The 20,966-nt window shown below is 33.2% G+C and overlaps 1 protein-coding gene across 4 annotated transcripts in view; it reads left to right on the plus strand.

Annotated features, from left to right (window-relative positions):
• Window positions 1–20,966, plus strand: part of LOC105485564 (roundabout guidance receptor 1) — a 1,159,905-nt gene that overhangs the window by 1,062,533 nt on the left and 76,406 nt on the right. For 3 of the 4 annotated variants that reach the window (XM_071092571.1, XM_071092573.1, XM_071092574.1), the window contains 3 exons: window positions 8,787–8,795; window positions 13,304–13,428; window positions 15,861–16,032. In XM_071092571.1, coding sequence (XP_070948672.1) covers window positions 8,787–8,795; window positions 13,304–13,428; window positions 15,861–16,032 — 306 coding nt within the window. The remainder of the gene's footprint in view (window positions 1–8,786; window positions 8,796–13,303; window positions 13,429–15,860; window positions 16,033–20,966) is intronic. The other variant, XM_071092572.1, reaches the window with a different exon arrangement.

The following is a 20,966-nucleotide window of genomic DNA, read 5'->3' on the forward strand; positions in this document are numbered from 1 at the left end:
TTTATTTTTCAAAAGAGAATAATTGCAGACTGTTTACATGAAGAACACCTTTACCTTATGATGAATCCTGAGTAAACTAAACAAGATAACTAAAAATGTGACTGTTTGTACATCCATATGTATGGATAATTTTTATTATTTGCTTACTATGGTGTTAAATATTTTGATAGATATGCACAGCATGAATCAATTAGGCGGAATGGTATTCACTGTTTTTAGACTGGTGAATCATTTTAGCGAATACCAAACATCAGGGTCATCATTAGAACAGTTACACTTGGTAATTACATAGCATCTGGTGTCCTTCGAGCCTTATTTTAGTAATTTAAAAATACAAAGCAATTCTTTTTATTTTAGTTTTTAAAAATATTTTGTATAAATTAGAAGTTAACATTTTGTAGTATACCTAAAGTTTGCAAAACTGATTAAAATACCATGAGCACTTTAATTTGTTTTTAAACTGTTTCTCTCAGGACTTGATAAATAATGTGCCAGTATAAACACACCTGCAGAAAATACTGAAGTAAGTATAAGACAAAATATAGCTGAGTAATTGCTTTATAACAGATTTATGAGGGTAGGAAAATCCATAAATGGTTGTTAAAGTTAGCTTTAGGACATTTATTTTGTGTGGTCGATGTTATTAGGAGAGAATTTAGAGCATTGCACAATTAAACCTGATAGGCCATTTTACAAAGGCGCTTTTAAAAAGTTATTTTGTGGATGGTGAAATAGCCATTTCAAACAGTGCCTTTTAGGTCATTAGTGAAGAGATGAGAAGTGCTTTTGTGGTTTTCCTTAGGCTTTTAACTCCCCCAGAATGTACTTAATCACTAAATATAATTGATAATAAATAATTTTGACCTGATTTAGGTTTCTTGAGAATAAACATTAAATCATGTAACTCTGTGCTAGATTGTTGAAACTTTCAATTTTAGACATGGTTGGGGGCTTATAAAGCATTTACTTTCACACTGCCTTTGACATTTACAGTGAGTGTTTTAAAATGTTGCATCACATCACTTTTCAGACATGGAATTGGTTGTTTTATCATTGTTTCTATAAGAAAATAAAATACAGGGCAAGTTATTTTCCCCCAAACCTTTTTATAAGTATGAAACTGCTCATATATGAGCAATTATGTGTCTATGTTCATCTAATATATCAATACATATATTGTACACTTAAATCATTTCTTGTTAAAAGTCATTTTGTTTAGGTCATGGAGACAAAACATTTCAGAACCAGAATTACATTAGAGTAAGGTTTAACTCTTTTTAAAATTACAAACAAGTCATCCAATGTAGTAAAAAGTTGCTATTTTTACATTTTAAGAGCTGGAGAGGCCGGGCACGGTGGCTTACACCTGTAATCCCAGCACTTGGGAGGCCACGGCAGGTGGATCACCCAAGGTTATGAGTTCGAGACAAGCCTGGCCAACATGGCAAAACCCCGTCTCTACTAAAAGTACAAAAATTAGCCAGGTGTGGTGGCGGGTGCCTGTAATCCCAGCTACTCAGGAGGCTGAGGCAGGAGAATCACTTGAGCCTGGGAGGCAGAGGTTGCCGTGAGCCTAGATTGCGACACTGTACTCCAGCCTGGGAGACAAGAGCTAAACTCCGTCTCAAAAAAAGAAAAAAAAAGAGCTGCAGATACCAGCAGAATTCTGATACTGCCTGTCTTGCCTGGTAGGTGACCTTATGAAATTTACTTAGTCTTCATTTTCTTTCTTTTGCAAAATCGAGATATCGAATAATTCCTTACAGAGCTGCTGAAGGGGTTCCTCACATGTGATCTGACACACAGTTAGCTAAGACCAATGCCTTCTTACTATTAAACTGAGATGGAGAATGTTTATATAATTTATGCAGGGTCACAGGCTTGATGCCTTTTGGAGAGGATCTTGATCCAAAGTTGTTTAACTACCAGTTGAGCAATGTTATTACGTCCTCATGTCCCTTAACTCTGGACCCTCCATGAAATACGCCATTTAAAGATGGACATTCCAGTTTTCAGATAAACCAATTCTTGAGCACCTTCTATGTACAAAACAGTATGCTGGGTACTATGAAGGATGTACAGATAAATACGACGTGGATCGCATCTTCACAGAGCTCATTATAGCCTAGTGAAGAAGAGAGATACACACAAATATCTACAGTATCAGCGGAATAGGAAAAATGGACTCTTAAAGATAGCACTAAGTGCTTTCAACTGGGCTATTGGAACACTACTGTCATTTCTTCCACCTTTCAGCCGATATTTAAAATGTGAGTAACAGCATCACCTTGAGAAGTTCTGGAGAAATAATGGCAAAAAAAATGAGCAAATACTTGCTCACGGGGAGCACACAGGCTAATTTCAGAGAAACACAAAACAATCACACAAATGTATAATTTTAACTACAATATGTGCTCTGAGAGGCAAATTAAGGTTGCTATGAAAATACGTAGCATTCTGATATGATTTAGTTCAAATTTAGAGATAATTTCTTGAAAAAGTATTTTTTTAACTGAGCTCTAACTACCGAATAGTAATTACATGGGCGAAAGGGGAAGATCCCAGGCGTACAGTATAAACAGAAGTAGAGGCAGCAGGGTGTGTGGTGTACTCAAGGACTGAAAGAAGGCCAGCAGGGCGAGGTCAAGGAGAGGGAGAAGAGGTGACAGGAGAAGACACTGAATTGTTACACAGCAAGGCCACATTAAGAATTTCGTTTTCTATTTTAAAAGTAATGGGACCTTGCTGAAGGACTTTAAGCGATAAACAAAACACAAAAACAAAGTGTAATTATATTATTATTATTATTATTATTATTATTACTTTGAGACGGAGTCTTGCTCTGTCACCCAGGCTGGAGCACAGTGGCATGATCTCGACTCACTGCAACCTCCGCCTCCCGGGTTCAAGCAATTCTCCTACCTCAGCCTCCCAAGTAGCTGGACTTACAGGCACCCACCACCACCCTGGCTATTTATTTTTTTTCTTTTTTTTGTGTTTTTGGTAGAGATGAGGTTTCCCCATGTTGGCCAGACTGGTTTCGAACTCCTGACCTCAAGGTGATCCACCCGCCTCAGCCTCCCAAAGTGTTAGGATTACAGTGTTAAGCACATGAGCCACCGCCCCTGGCCTTTTATTTTGTTTTAATCACTCTGGCTACATCATAAGACTGGACTGGAAAAGACCAAAATAGTAGTTCAGGTGAGTGCTGTTGGATAGCTTGGGCCAGAATGGTGGCAATAAAGATAGAAGGAGGTAGATGGATTGGATAAATGGTTACAGGATAAACACTATGGAATTTGGTGGTTGACTGTGTATTTCCAGGAGGAAAGGCAGGAAAGATGTAGGTTTCTGGCTTTCTAAGTGGACCTAGGGAATATTACCGTCAAAATTATAGTCCTAAGATATGTGTTGGGTGATGTGCACATTGTCATAGATTGCTGTGTGGTTGCATTTGAATTGTGGATTCCTTAGTAGACAAGTAACTACCAACGTGTATTAACTGCTTTTGGGGAAAGTAACAATATTTTTAGAAGGGAAGAATAAGAGAAAGAGTACTAACCTTTTCTGAGTACCTGTGATATGTCAGGCGTTGTGCAAGGTACTTTGTATATATGGGGTGAAATAAATATATGTTAGTGTTCTGATAAGCTTTAAGTTGAATAGCTCATCTGCAGCTGAGCTTCTGAATCCTGGCACTGCTGACATTTTGTGCTACATCATTCTTTGTTTTGGGAGGTTGTCTTGGGCCTTGTAGGATGTTTATCGGTATCATTGGCCTCTGTCCACTAAATGCTAGTAGCTCTCTGCCTTCACCGTCTTCCCACATCAGTTGTGACAGCAAAAATTGTCTCCGGAACCATTGTTCTACAGAATAATGAGAGATATTTAAGTGGAGGTGAAAAGTTCATAGTATTTTATGTATCCATTAAATATATTCTAAAAATGGCCTCCTTTATCTCTTTATTTTTATGTCTCAAAAGTTGAAAGACATAATGACAGGCTTTTAAGTTAAACTCAATCTTTTCCCCCAAAAGAAATCATACCTAGTATTAAAATATCCTGAGAGTTTTTAATTGTTAGAGATATTGTCATTCATGAGTATCTATGTATATAATTTTTCTAACATACCAGTGACTGGATTTTGTCAATTCAAATATAGATAGCTTTACTACTTGAGAATTTGGGCTCTTGTATTTGAATAGAAATGTGTTTCTTCCAAAAGTTTTTATTTAACTCACTACCTTACTCCATGCATATTCTCTGGAATGTGGTGTTTACAATTCTAGTGCATCAGATGTGTTAACTGAGCTCTGCATTCAAAAAGTACTATAGATGAGAATGGGGGAAAAATCACCTCAATTTAAGGATTCATTAGAATTTAGCTACTAGCAGTGAAAACTTATATCTATGAATTAGCAGAAGAATTCCATAGTTGAGATGATTTCATTTTTAGCCCATTAAAAAAAGCAGCTGTTCTCTGATATTTACTAATAGGATTGGTCCTATTGTAGATACATTCACTTTACAATAACATATTCTATAGAGTCAATCTAGGAGTTTGTAATACTTAAGTTATTTTAGACCTAAATACTGTAGCAATCTTCTGTCATTATATTTTTTTAAAATTAAATGTTTCTGAATGTCCATACAATTAAAATCATAGCACAGAAAGCACTTTAAGATTCAATTTCTCTGTCCCTCTGCCAGACACGGTTATATCTAAACTGTTGTGGCCTAATGGAAATAAATCCTATTTTAAAAGACCTCTAGAGACATCATAGTTGGCAACCAATTCATGGTTCAGTGACCTTTTCTGTTAACTGCTTCGTTTCTAGACTTTCTTTACATTGTTCATGCTATTATTTAGGCCCATTATCATCTTTTCTTCTGGCCTTGGTAGTTATAAAAATTGGCTGGTCCCCATACTTATTAGACATAATCTGAAGACTTCTTAAGTATCTAGTCAACTAACTTATTTTCTTTGGATGAAAAAGGTCTTTTCCTCCAAACTCTGTATAATGTTTTTCCAAACATTTATCATCTTTCTGACCCATACACATGTCTCCTGAATGTGACAAGCAGATAGAAGATAAAAGAGGGAATCTTCTTCCTCCTTCTCTCCCTCCCTCCCTCCCTCTTTCCTTTATTTCCTTCCTTCCTTTCTTTGACTTCCTTTCTCTCTTCTTATCTTATTTATACCTAAAGATTACTGTCTGAGCAATGTATATTCTTAGTATACAAAAGATTTCAAAACAAATAAATAATTTAGAACACTATGATATCACATTCATAAAGGAAGAAAGTATTTTATTCTAAATGGTAGTGGCTGTGTGTGTGTGTGTGTGTGTGTGTGTGTGTGTGTGTGTGACAGAGAGAGACAAAGGGGATTCTTGTCAAAATATACTGTTTTGATGTTTCAAAAAAGATGGATATTTTGTTCAACATATAAAGATTTCAAGTGATGAAATAATTAAAATTGATTTACCCTTAAAAATGATTGCAGTACTTTTTAATTGCAAAAGTAAATTTTTCAAGCAGCATTAAGTCTGTTATTACCTGTTAGTTTCCAGGTCTTTTTAAAACTCTAGCTGAATATTCTTAAAATATTTTTACCATTATGAAGAATTCTTTAAAACCAGTTTATATATATGCATGTAGTAATGATTTTGGTAGTAATATAGGACAATAATTAAACGACTATTTGTGGCAGTTTAAATGTAAAATCAAATGTATTTTGTATCCTATTGCATATTCTTCTAAAATCAAATGTATTTTGTATCCTATTGCGTATTCTTCACCACTAACTGATTGACCAGTAGGAAAATTTGTACAGAGAGTTGGATATTGTCAGGAGGCCTAGGAGCCAGTCTATGGTGAACCGCCGTGACCTTGAGAAAGTTCTTTAACAATTTAGGTTTTCTGTTTTCTCATGCAAAATAAGTTTGGACTGATAAGTTCTAAGGTCACTTCCAGTGCTCACATTTTATAGTTTTATTAGAGACAGAAACGGACAGGCTTTTCCGACTTAGGATACAGGTGCCTGCAACCTTAAAAGCAGAAAGGAATGAAGTTGAGAAAGGCTATGAGAAGGGTTGGAGTGCAGCCTCCCATAAATGTCGAATGTTAGAAGATAATGAATGAACAGGTTCCAAGTTACTCTGCCTTTTTTTTTTTTTTTCCTGATTCTTTGTGCCATGTCCAATAGGACAATAATTAAAATCTGCCTGTTTCATAGAAAGGACCATATTCTGTGTATGGAAAGGAAATGCTTTTACCTGACCTTTGGAGAAATGTAGAGAAAGGAGAAATATGGGGAAAACTTAAATAAATTCCTATAATTTATTCTTTAGCAGAGAAAGTTAGGGATGGTAATTTTTTTCAAGTGAGTGAAAGGATTTTATATAGTCCATATTAATGACTTCTATTTGCTTACTGAAAGTAGAACAAATGAAAGGGGGGTTAAATTCTGAACAGACAGCCTTTCCTTTAGATAAGAGGATTCATTTCTTGATAATCAGAGTTGTTAAAAACTTAAATGACCATTCAAGATAGACTCCTCTCCAAAACCTCTGATGTTTTAGAAGCTTCTATATTACATTATGTTATTAGATAACTTTTAAGACCCTTAATAGGCTATAAAATGTTTTTCTTTTTTTCTTTTCTTTTTTTTTTTTTTTTTTTTTTTAGACAGAGTCTTGCTCTGTCCCCCAGGCTGGAGTGCAGTGGTGCAATCTTGGCTCACTGCAACCTCCGCCTCCCGGGTTCAAGCAATTCCCCTGCCTCAGCCTCCCAAGTAGCTGGGACTACAGGTGTGTGCTACCACGCCCAACTAATTTTTTGTAATTTTAGTAGAGATGGGGTTTCACTGTGTTAGCCAAGATGGTCTCAATTTCCTGACCTCGTGATGCGCCTGCCTCGGCCTCCCAAAGTGCTGGGATTACAGGCGTGAGCCACCACACCCGGCCTAAAATATTTTTCAATTATCATCTGTCATTGATGTGATATGCAAATACATTAGTCTAAAGTTCTTAAACCCATTGGATTTTAATTAATAAAAGGATTCTACTCCTGTGGGTTGACTGCTAGTAAAAACTATAAGCAAGAAAAAGGTGCTTTAAAAATTTTAAATTAGGTGATTTCCAATAATTTTTTTTGTTGTTTTTAATATACATTTTTGAAATGTTTTAGGAATTTTAAATTACTGAAAATACATGAAAACATTTAGGAGTCATTTCTCTACTTTTCTGACTTTAAGGATTTATTTTAACTGCTTCAGTCTAATGGGATCAAATTTATTTTCACAGATTAATCCAAAAGATAATCCTGTAACTTTTTGTTATCTCAAAGCAAAATTCTGTTGTTACAGTTTGTCAGGTCCTCTCTTTTGTAGTGCCTAAATATTTCTTACTGTCATTTAAAACACATCATCTATAAGGTGTCAAGAAATGTAACCACATTCTATCCATTCTGTGTTTTTGAGTCTGGGTGGCATAAGTGGAGATGCTATAATAAACATTAAGCCTGTGTAAATGAGAAAATTTCTTTTTAACTTTTCTAACTTGAGTGAGTGAAAAATTATGCTTAGTTTTTTTTTTCTCTGTAATGAAAAATAAAGACATTATTTTACTCCTGTTGAAGGGAATGTGTGAATTAAAAACGTTTCTAAATTGACTTTAAATTTTGTGTATGGTACAAAAGTATGCAAGAGAAATTTTATCTTTGTTTTATAACTGTACCACTTAACAACAACATTCTTTAGCATTTATTTAAACTATAGGAATATGTATCAGGTCTAATTAATTTTGATTTGCCGAAAGCTATGAAAGTTATTTATTTGAGTAAAATATATTGTAGATTTCTACTGGGACTATTATGAAAAAGTTCTGCATTTGACATGACAGTAATTATATTTGCTTATAAAATAGAAACAAAATAACCATTTCCATTTTTAAAATATATATTATTTGAGCTGTCTCTAATAAGATGCCTAATGTTTCAACATTAAAAACAGAAAATGTAATTATGATTTATAGATAAGATTATAAAGTTTTCTTAGTTCTCATAATTTATTCACTTTTTTGTATGCACTATCTCAATTAAAAAATATGCAAGAATTTAAATGCAGCACCTTTTTAAAGGCTTGCTATTCAATTTTTGGTCATGGGCCAGCAAAACTTGGATGCTTGTTAGAAATGCAAAATCTCCGGTAACACCCCTAACCTGTAGAATCATAATCTGTATCTTAACCAGCTCTCAGGGTGACTCATGCTTATTTGAGTATGAGAAGCATGGATTTCAGTTTCATAGAATATCGTTGGCAGTATACACCTTTTAAAAATTGAACTGATGATGAGTTGTGGGACTTAACGTTCTTTTTTCTAAAATGCTCAATTTTTGGTTTCTGTGTAGTTTTTAGCACCTAAGATTTATAATGTTTTTAAACCCATTACATATTAGTTCTCTAACCTGTCATCTGGTAGCAACATGTAAAGTTATTTTAAAATGTTTTATAATTTTATAGCTCTCATCCATTGTAGCTCGGCCATTTAATCATAGTAGATAATTTAAGCTTCATTTCTATTTTTCTTAAATTATTCATGATTATACCTAAAATGCTAACAAATACTCATTCATGGACAGTGTGAGCCATATATTCAAATATTAACATGTTCTTTATCTTAAGAGAAGAATCATTGTTAAGTCAAATCTTATTACTTTTCTGTTTCATTTTATGTTTCCTTATTTTTATTTATTCCATGTTTTCTTTTTTTGTTTTGTTTTAGTTGGGTCTGGTAAGTTGACATTTTATTGGCCATCTTCTAATCACCGTGTCACTGTGACTGGAACTTCTCTTCCCCTTTCCATCCATACCCTTCCATGTCCTTCAACCAATCAGCCTCCATGTTTCACTTGTCATTGGCCACAAAGACAGACTGCACAGAGTAAAGTCTGCAGGAAGTATGGGTAACTGTGACAAAGAGTGAAGGTAATGGGGTTGCTAACTTTATATCTTATTAAATTAAATGTTGTGTGATCTGTATCCTTTTATTTCTTCTCTCCCGAAATAAGTGATAGGATTGTATCTTGGTTAAGTACTGTTCCAATTTATATATCATAAGATTAAACAAAAATACATGCAGAGAATGATTTAGGTTCTTTTGGTTCAAAATATATTTGTGAATTCACATATGTCTGTCTGAGTTTTTATAACTATTGCTCTATAACAATCATTAAAAGTCCTGTTGGTGAGTAACAGCCTTGCACTTAGGACTATTTGCACTCCTTTTCATTTCTTTATGTCAGATTCATTTCATTTTGTGTAGGAAATAATCCCAAGATGTGTCCAAAGTTTATCAAAATGTACTTTGATAAACATTTCTTCTAAGTGCTTACCTTGGAGGAAGGTCCAATCATTTTATAAGGTCACTAGAAAGCAATTTTTAGATAATTTTACATGAATATGCAAAAGAGTATGCCAGAGAATAACTTTGACCCTAAAGACTCTCTCTCACTGTTTTTAAGTTAAAAAGTTACAATAGGTCTGGCATGGTGGCTCACACCTGTAATCCCAGCACTTTGGAAGGCTGAGGTGGTTGAATCATTTGAGGCCAAGAGTTCAAGAGCAACATGTCTAACGTTGCAAAACCCCGTCTCTACCAAAAAAATACAAAAATTAGGCATGGCGGTGCATGCCTGTAATCCCAGCTACTCGGGAGGCTGAGGCAGGAGAATCGCTTGAATCTGGGAGGCAGAGGTTGCAGTGAACCTAGATGGCACCACTGCACTCCAGCCTGGGCAACAGAGTGAGACCCTGCCTCAGAAAAAGAAAAAAACAAAAAATTCCAATAATATTATAAAAGTGACTTTTCATAGTAATACAGATAGGATGGATTGTTCAATAATAATGTAATATCTGGATTTGAAAAAATAGGTTTCTATGTGATACCTTACAAAAATACATGTAAAGGATGAGATATAAACATAAAATAATGAAGATATAAAAGCACAGGATGATAATTAAGTTGAATATATAATTTATTATATATTATATAATCTGTATTATTGATACAATAACAAAAATACCTAAATAGACTAGAAAGACTATTAATAAAATGGGAAAATATATTTGCAACATATAGGAGAAATGACTAAAATTGTGGCCTATCAACAGTTCTTAGAAATCAGAAAGAAAATCTGAGTTCATGAGCACAATATCCACAACAAATCAGATATCAATGACAAGATAGTGTGAAGAAAAATGTTTTAACATTTCGAATCGAAAATTGTTAATTAAGAGGAGAATCTGTTGTTTGTTTGGCAAAGATGTTAATGCTCGATGTTTGTGAGGTTGGGAAAAAACGCTATTTGTAGGCTGTTAGTGAAAGTATCAGCTGATTAAAAACATTCCTGAGCATGGTTTAGCTATACTTGTTAATACATCCTGGATCTTTGCATATTTTCAGACCTTGTAACTCTACAGCTAGCAAATAATTTTGATTATACTTGTCAGAAGGATGTTAACATTACCATTATTTTTTAACACTGAAAATTAGATATAATCTAAATTTAAAACAACTGAGATTGGTTCCGTAATTAAAGGTAATTTGCTTATTGTTTATTAAACAGTCCTTAAAATGATTTTTTAATAGTATGACCCAATTTCTGTGGCAGAAGTATGGGTAGGTTTTCTTTTCTTCCCTTTTGTCTAATTTTCCAAATTTTCATCTCTGAACATATGATCTTGGTAACATGATTACGTATTTTTGATTACGGCAAATTTAAATTAAAATTGTAGCTTTCAAAAAGCATTACAAACTTTCATCATAAACATTAAGTGGGCACCTTTAGTGAATGGCCTTCTCAATCTAAATAGATAGATAACAATGACAGATTGATAGATAGAAACATATTTAGGCCATTAAATTTTTTTTCTTAGAGATACATCTACTACAACTGATATTTAAAAACACATGTAGAAGAGGGTTTTTAAAAGTTATGTTTCTAAGACATATCTTGTGGCTGATGTCACTGTTGATGTTGGCTTCAGAATATGCCTACAAAATACAGTAAATTTGTTTCCAGGCAAATATCCTGTGTGGAAGGATTGCTTCAGGATGAGTGTAGTTAGCATAAGGGTTTGTATTCCTTGTTCTCGAGTAAGTCTTTGAGGTCTGAGGAGAACTGGCATTTTATAAAAGAAACACAGATTCTGGCACACATTCTTAAACATGCTTCTGAGATTTAGGAAAGAGACCACCCGAAGTTTTTTACTTAACTAAGTGGTTTCAACATTTATATTTTCCTACTCAAATTCCCTGCATATTGAAAAGTCATATTCTCCCCCTCATCTAATTAATCACTTGGATTTCTTTCACTGAAGCAAACCAAACTCCAGTCTGAATTTAGTTTATTATCCAGTCAGTCCTTTCAATGTCTTGGTCTGATTTTGACATCAATTACTCCAGCCCTTGATTAAGGAATAGAATGCTCCTGTATGGATTTGTACTGGAGGAAAATCCCCGAGCAGTGATGCACTTGCCTATTATTATACCTGGGTAATGATAGTGTTTGCTAAATTCATGAGTAAGCCATTCAATTACAATCACAGTTTTAAAAAAATTATAAGCTAGAACTTCAGTGTTACCAAATTGAACTTAAACTATATTTCCTAACTTTGTATTTTCTTCCCCATAAGTTAGAGGATGTTTGAAAGCCTTTGACCTGATTTTTCAGGTCTCCTATAATTTTCTAGTCAAATGTTATAATTTCTACTCAACCTCAATTAAAAAAAAAAGAGTAGAGAAAAAGGAACACTAATCTAGGAGCTAGAAGTTCTAATTACTTTCTTCAATTTTGCCACCATGCAATCATCAAGTCGTTCTACATGTACTTTTTTTTAAAAGGGGCTTTATATTTGAAATATATACATGTTTTTGATATGCATATTAAGTAGCTTTTAACATTTCTTTATGACCTGTAAATTCAAATACCCAGATTTAGGGACATTTCAGCTATTTTATTAAAATTTATAAATTTATAAAATCTATAACTTTATATATTTTATATATATTAAAATATATTTTACATATATCTGTATATTAAATGCAACTGATCAAGAAATTGTAAGTCACAGAAAAGTATCTTTTTCAATACTGACCTTCATTAGCAAAGAAATTATATTCTTGTGAGCAGACTGATGACATTTGTGAACAGAATCTGAATATAATTTCATTCATATTCACATTAAGGAGTTTCCCTAAGTGATTGATTTAAGTAATTCAACATACTTTTAAAGAGAAGGTTAGAAATAGTGTAAAAGTCTTAAAAAGTAGAGTAGACAAACCCTGTCCTGTAGAAACTATTAAATGTCGCTTGAAGCATTTGTTCACTTCAATTGAAACTGAGACAAGAGAGGAGAATAATTAGGTGTTTCAGACAGCTGATAAGAAATGGATTTGAAAAGTGTAAACAGTAGGTAAAAAGATTTACATTCTGTGCACATTTTTCCAAGCCCAAAGCTCAGCCCAAAAGCAAATACCTTTTCTTTTCCCAGAAGTGACTCCATCAGCACACCTAACGTTTTCAACTACCATCGTATTCCATGCAATTGACACAATTTTCTGACACTATTTACTGCTGGATGAAGTAGCCGTTTAAATCGGTCTAAATCAAACAGTTTGGACAAAGCCAGCAGTATTTATAATGTCAGGATGAGCAGATGTTTCAAATTTGCCCTCATTTCCATATATATTCTGTTTGAACATGCCCTTGCCTATGTAAATGAAAGAGGCATTGCACTCCACTCTTGCTTTAAATTCATTTCTATTCAAATAATTGGACTGAAGATTTTAAATGGTTTTAATTTGCATGGTAGCATTTCAGGAGATTTTGAGTTAAAGTAATTTTAAGACCTTCCTGCATCAGGAGATCCTTGTGTGTATGATTAAAACTCATTCACCTTTAAGCAGATCTAAAGGAGAAAAGATAATATTTATTCATAAAAAATTCAGGTATACTTAGAATGTAGAGGGTCAAATTGTAGCTTTAGAATTCTTTTCAATATGTGGGTTAATCTTAGAAGGTCAGGTAATAAAAAACTTCATATAACAACTCGGTTTCATTCTCTAACCATGAACCTAACATTTTAGTTTCAAATTAAGGACAAGAATTGGTATATCATTACTGTTTTACATAACATGCTGTATAAAATAACAGCAGCACTTAGAATATAAGTGATTGTCTCAATTAGGACAGTAACTACGTGCTTTTAATTCAGTGTAATTTGTTTCATCTCCTTTAGAACCTCCACATTTTGTCGTGAAACCCCGTGACCAGGTTGTTGCCTTGGGACGGACTGTAACTTTTCAGTGTGAAGCAACTGGAAATCCTCAACCAGCTATTTTTTGGAGGAGAGAGGGGAGCCAGGTACAACCTTTTCCTAATTTTTTTTAAATCAGCAAAGATGGTTGCCAGGATGTATGAGAAGAGAAACCAACATATTACTTAGTCATGCAGCTGTCACGTTGAGAGAACTGGGAAATCTCTTGAGTGCCCAGAAAATTTTAGCAATGAGAAGGAAGACAAAATTTTCTTTACTGCTTGAATTCTGAAAGCAATTTTCTCTACCTAGTTTTGGTACACAAGGTAGTATATAAAGTTTACCTTTATTTGTAGCTCAGCCACATTAAAAGAAAAACACTTTTTTCTCAATATTATCCAATTAATTATTATTTGTATTATTCAGGTATGTAGAATTATATATTAAAAGAGATTTATGTACATTTAAAACAGATGATAATTATTCAGTGATTTCTCTGAAAGCTTCAGGAGTCTGAACTGCCTTCTGAATCATTAACCTATATGAAATTATCTTTAACAGAGATGGTGTGTTAAATATAATTTGTTATATTCAAATGTGTTGAAAACTATCACATGCAGTCAACATTTGCTATAAAATCTAACTCTCTTTTATGAACTTCAATTTTGTATATGTATGGAAACTGAAATACAGAAATTTATACTCTTTTAAACTCTTAAGTTCATTATTGGACTTCAGTTTAATAAACAGGAAATCTTAGAAGAGTTTAAAATATCTTTTTGTCTCATCTCTTAATGATTAGCCTTCTTCAGTAAAACAAAAACGTGACTGGGCACAGTGACTCATGCTTGTAATCTCAGCACTTTGGGAGGCTCAGGCAGGAGGATCACTTGACCTCAGGAGTTTGAGACTAGCCTAGGCAATATAGTGAGCCCTCATCTCTACAAAACATTAAAAATAAACAGCTAGTGGGGCATGGTGGTGAGTGTTTCTAGTCCCAGCTCCTCTGGAGGCTGGGGCCGGAGGATCACTGGAGTCCCTGAGGTAGAGGCTGCAGTGAGCTGTGATTGCATCACTGCACTCCAGCCTGGGTGAAAGAGCAAGACACTGTCTCAGAAAATAAGTATACGAAGCAGAACATTTCCCTCTACTTGCTTCTGATATGTGTAAATAAACAATTCTCATTCATTTTTAACACTTATTCCTGACCTTTTTTTATTTTGCTTAAATCAATCATGGGTGTTTGTTTCATGGTCTTGCTTCTAATGTGTTCTTATAAAAAACAGGTCATTTACTGACTGCATTTAATATTTGGTAGGGAATGCTATCAAGTTCACCTTTTCTTCCACTTTGGTAGCCAAATATTGATTTGATTATCGTATATAGGCCCTTATTTGAATTCTAGTAACTTGGTAGGTTCTAACACATTCCATTTGGCCTCAAAGAACTAAATTTGCTGAAATCAAATTATAGACAAGAAAGAATGAAATATTTCAATAGGGCAGGAAGAATTTTAGTGCATTTTAGAAGGAAATCTTTGTAGCAGTAATAGTAAATCCACTGGAACGTCTTCTTAAAGGAGTAGTATTTTGATGATTCATTTAAGTTACTTAAACATTGGTTCAAATTTCCAAATAATTTAGGTTTTGTTCAATATTCCAACTCACTTTTTCCTAAAATGTTGTCATTGTACATATATCCATGGAATAGTTGTTAAACCTTTATAAAATAATGTATATTAAAAGGCACCAAAACTTTTTAAAAGAATTAATTTTGTTGTGGTAGGGAAAATGTTACTATTTTTTATTTCACGAAATTCAGTAACATGATCTGTTATTTTATGTGACATATACCCTAACTCTAAGAAGCATGATGTTTTAATTAAATTCAACATAGGAATTTTAGAAAATCCATAACAGGATTTTCTCACCAATTAACAAGAAAAACAAGATATGTGTTAAAAGTTTGGTATAGGTTACTGAGCTTTTACAATGGATAGCTAACAGAAATGCTTATTGTGGTGCCAAAGTGGTATCGTATCCTTGATTTTAATTTGTCAGAATTTGTTTACATATTAATTCTTGAATATATTAAAGGTTTTAGGATTAATAATCCTAGTAGTCATGTATAGGTGAAGCAAGACTTTTGTCTTTGTTTTGCTAAATAGGTCAACATTTTTTACTACAGTGATAGTTAATATTCTTACATATCTAGTATTGCTTAAAAACAGATAGAAACATATATATCAATCTTGAGAGTTACTTAAATTTTCAAATGATCCTATATGAGGTTAGATTATTAAACATTGTATGTGTATATGTGTACATATGTAGATATTTACGTGCATGGATGTGTATATATGTGGGCATGTGATGGAAGCATATTTAGCTTATTTTTGCATATGTATATATAGAGATAAATATGCATATGTGTATGTATACTTTTATATGTATGTTTTTAAATGTAAATGTATAAATGCCAAAATACTGGAACCTAACAACCTATTTTTATTTTCCTCTATCCCAATTTCTGGGTTTAGAATCTGCTCTTCTCATATCAACCACCACAGTCATCCAGCCGGTTTTCAGTCTCCCAGACTGGTGACCTCACAATTACTAATGTCCAGCGATCTGATGTTGGTTATTACATCTGCCAGACTTTAAATGTTGCTGGAAGCATCATCACAAAGGCATATTTGGAAGTTACAGATGGTAACGTGTACAACATTTTATTTCAAGATGTCCAAGTTTGGCTTAGGATCCACAGAGGGTGCCCGTAGATATATTTATTCCCAACTTTATACCTTTTTATGGCTATTTTAGTGCAAAACCTAAAAGAGTGTTGATACAATAAATTCAAAATTATTCTTATTTTAACCTAAATGTTTGATAAATTCGTAGCATTCAATCGGATTCATAAAAGCATAGCAATTATCTAAGGAGAAGTTTATACTAAATGGCTGCATATAGGAATATATCTATGTTTTGGAAAACAAAAAAATATTTTGTAATATCTTAGTGTAAATTGCCATCTCTTCTCTTTCCTCTATAATTTAGGAGATACGATGAATTTTTAGATCATAAGTCCAAAATCTAATAGCTCACACTTACAATAATGAACAAGTTTTCTTTAATGTGATTTTATTCTGTCAACTCCCCTAAACACGCTCAATTAATGCCAAACCTATTATAAAGACACAGTGCTGAACAAAATCTCCAAACTGTGAGATAGACAGTAGTGATAATTTGAGAAGAAGATGAAAGAAGAAGAAAAAAACACACATAAATATGTTTTATTCTCTCTCTATATATATATACAGGAAATATTTCTTCCTGGTCATTCTCTTAATGATGGCTTTAGGGATTAAGTAGTTAATTTTGCTGAAAACCAATTTTTTTATGATTAGTGCTTTTACTGTTCTGTCCTACTTTGAGGCCATGAAAATGTTCTTCTATGTCTTCTTCTAGAAGTTTTATTATTTACACCTTTGAGATGCAAATTTTTTATCTATCTTGGTTAATTTTTGTATATGGTATGAGTTCAAAGTCAAAATTCTTTTCATTTCCCCCATATGAAAACTGATAATTCGGCATAACTTACTGGAAAGACTATCCTTCCTCCACTGAATTGCAGTGGCGTCTTGTCACAATTCCAATAAGCATAGATTTCTAGGCCTATTTCTGGTCTGTTTATTCTATTTCATGCCACCCAAAATGCTAGGATTACAGGTATGAGCCACCACGCCCGGCCCATATGTTGTTAATTATTGTAGCTTTATACTAAGTCTTAAAAACTGGTAGTAAAAGTCTCTGCCTTTCTTTGCTTGTTTTGGGTTTGCTATTGAAGATCATCCACATTTTCTTACAAATTTTAAAATAAACTTGTGAAAATCACATGTACACACCCACTCCCTAAACAAACAAAAAATCTGAATATTTAATTTTGTTTTTATTTAAATTGTTGAATAACTTAAGAATTAAGATCTTAATCTGAGTCCATTCAGGGAATCAGTATATATCCTACAAGTATCTCTCAATTATTTAGGTCTTTAATTTCTCTCAGCAATGCTTTGGAGTTTCAAGAGTAAAGGCTTTGCAGATATTTTAAGGTGTTTCATGATTTTGATGAATATATATATTTATATATGTATACACATGCCATCATATCAAAAATATGTACACAGTCACATCAAAAATCATGTATATTTTTAATATATAGGAATAAAATTATAATAATATAATTTTATTATTGAATTGTATGAGGCAAGTGCTTGAATGTACAATTGACTTTTTTATATTAACCTTGTGTCCAGCAACTTTGCTTAATTCACTCATTTTTAATAGTTTGTAGGTAGATTATTTTGAAATTTTTATGTACAAAATGTGTCAGCTGCACATAAAAAGTTTTACGTCTTTCTTTCAATATTTATACCTTTTATTTCTTTTACTTGTCCTACATTGCCTCTGACCTCCAATATCGTGAGCAGAATTGGCAATAATGGATATATTTTTCTTGATCCTAACATCAGGGGGAAATAATTTAATATTTTACCACCAGATACAGTGTTGGCTAGGACTTTTGTAGATATCTTTGAATTTCAAGAAGTTCTGGAGGAATTTGTTAAAACATCAGTTTCATTATTTTCTTTTCTAGTGTTCTCAGGGTAAGTGTATATTCCTTAATGGCTTTACCATTCATGATCTGCCCTTACTGCAGGCTCAGTTCTGAATACTGTGTTGCTCGCGTGCCCTAATCATTGTGCTTGCCGTGCTTCTCCATCTTAAGTCTTCTGCACGTTGTTTCCACCAACGTGAAACTTCATTTCCTTCAAGAAGCATTCCCTAACTCTTCCAATTCAGGTTCCATCCTCCAGCCCCTGCAGTATATACGTAGATTGCATCCTGTACTTTTTTTGTGTTCTGTTTATTTTCCTGTGTTCTTCATAAGACATTGAATTCCATGAAGGCAGGACCTGTGTTTCTCTAATCCAGTGCTTGCTAGTATCCAGCCAAGATCTCTCATGTGCCAAATGCTCAATAGATTTTTTTTTTTAAAATGAGTGGATGAAACCAAGAAAAAAGGAAGAACAACTAGCTTCTGGTTAAGTGAGAATTCAACACTGGGATTGTCTCTCTCAAAAGCTCAAACTCTTACCCCTGTATATGATACATATTATACATGTACTGGCTCCAATAAGCTAGAATGACATAAAATATTTTTATAATGTCTTAAGTACATTACAGCCATTAAATAATGATTGTGAAAGCCATATAGTGAATTTGATAATGACTACTATAACCAATATATAGAGACATTAGAACATAGAATGGCACATACATTAATAATTGCAACTTTGTAAAGCGACTTATATATAGGTATACATTTAAAAAGATTTTAGAAAGCTATGCTAAAGTCTCAAATATCACCAATTTTTGTAATTTAAAGCAAAGGTTTTTATGTGCCGACTGGCATGACATTATCACAAATTGCTTGTATTTGTGAGACTAGATCATGCGTAGACCTTTTATTAAACTATAAAAAACAAAATCTCTAAATATCTGTGAATTTGGGATTCATCCCTACTAGCCAGTTCAGCAGTAAATGTTCTGTTTCACCCTGCAAACTCTGGGGGTTTTAAGGTGATTTTGTGTTTGCTGTTTTTGCACTGTTTTTAAAGTTTTGTTTGCTTTATTTTGGAGCTTATTGATATTGTGAAAACAACTTAACACTGTGGTCTCATTCTTCATGGGTAAAACTAGAATTATTGCCAGTGCTGGAAATAGCAATATTTATACATTAGCAAGTCCAGAGGATGGCTAGTAGGCAGAGTACTTGGGGATACTATTTGTCTTTAGCTTCTTGACCTTCTTTACTGTTTGCAAACAGAGCAAAGACAAAGGCAGAATAAAACATGAAGCACGGAAGTAGCAGCTGCCTTTAAAATGTTGTGTTGACTGTAGCTGTGGTCTATCTCTAATAGCATTTGACTCAGAAACATACAAATTCATGTCTTCTATTTAACTGAACATCTTTCTTCTCTTTATTATAATATTAGAACGTAAGAAAACAAAGTTAATGCTTACTACATAATGTATAAAATTTAAAGTCATTTGTGTTCATCTCACAAAATGCATAGATACATAGTGCATAGAGTGTTATATTTTATTTAGAAAAGTGATTTGCCAGTTAATACTTGATTTGGACAAGTCACTTGGACTTCTAGAGTTTCAGTTCCCTGATTTCTAAAATGGAATAATAATATTTTATAGCCAAATTTATACATTTCCAAGATATGACGTTTGTACTTTGTAAATGGATGAAAATTACGTTCTTTGTGATGTATATTGGCGTATAAATGTGACTTTTGTACATTAACTAATCAATGTGTGTATATTATTTTCTTTTTCACTTAAAAGTATTTCATAAGTATATTTATGTATATTAACATAGACTTCATGATCATTACTTTGAGGTGACAAATTACTACTTTTGGAGGGGTTTTGAAGTCTTTCATTAAATGTGGGGAAAAGATAACTAAACTTTTATAAACTTGTATAACCCTGCTGTAAAATATATATATTATATATAACTTATGTATTATATAATATACTTTATTTTATAAATTTTATAATATATTTTAAATGTATTCTTAATATATTTTATTTTATATATTTTATAATATATAAATATTGCAGCAGGTTTGCACCTCCTGTTGTACCTGTTACACTGCTTATACCATCACTGCCTCCACCACTATTATTTTTATACTGACAATAATGAGCTACCGTGACTAATAACAAGTTATAGGATAAGCTTACATAGGGCCAGGCACTATACTAGAAACTTTTCACACATGAACAATTTCAGATCTAACCATATTTTACCAGTGAGGAATCTGAGGCAGTGAATGTGAAGATATGTACCCAAATTACAATGATAAGTAGCAGAACTAACATGTTTGCATCTCCGATAAGGTAGCTACTTACCATATGGGGCTATTTAAATTTGAATTTAAATTACTTAAAATGAAATAAAATTGCATATCCAGTTCCCCAATTACTCTAGCTACTTGGAGCTATTGGCTAATATATTAGAGAGAGTAGATATGGAACATTTCCATTGTATGGCACTAACATTTTCTGACTCCAAAGTCATTGCATTTAATCCTTTGTTAAACATTGCTGATTCTTAAACACTTCCTATTTTACTTCTGGATAATTCATTCTGATAATTCTAGTAGAAGATCCTAGACCTGAATATGAGGTTTGTCTCATTCTAAATTGAGGTTTGACTCATAAACGCAGTACATTCTTTGGTGTCTGTAAGTGTAAACATTTTACGAGTATTTTATTCTACTTCATGACATCAAAAACCTTAGTTTCTCTACCTGAAAACATCAAATTGCTTTATTGTACTCTAAATATTTCTCTTCTTCTTTTTTTTTTTTTTTTTTTTTTTTGAGACAGGGTCTCACTCTGTCACCCAGGCTGGAGTGCAGTGGCCTGATCAAAGCCCACCACTGCAGTTTAAACCTCCTGGGCTCGGGTGATCCTCCCACCTCAGTCTCTCAAGTTGCTGGGACTACAGGGGCACGCCACCATGGCTGGCTAATTTCTTCTGTGTGTGGAGATGGGGTTTTGCCAGG

Source organism: Macaca nemestrina, chromosome 2, assembly GCF_043159975.1.
Source record: "Macaca nemestrina isolate mMacNem1 chromosome 2, mMacNem.hap1, whole genome shotgun sequence".
Lineage (NCBI taxonomy): Eukaryota > Metazoa > Chordata > Mammalia > Primates > Cercopithecidae > Macaca > Macaca nemestrina.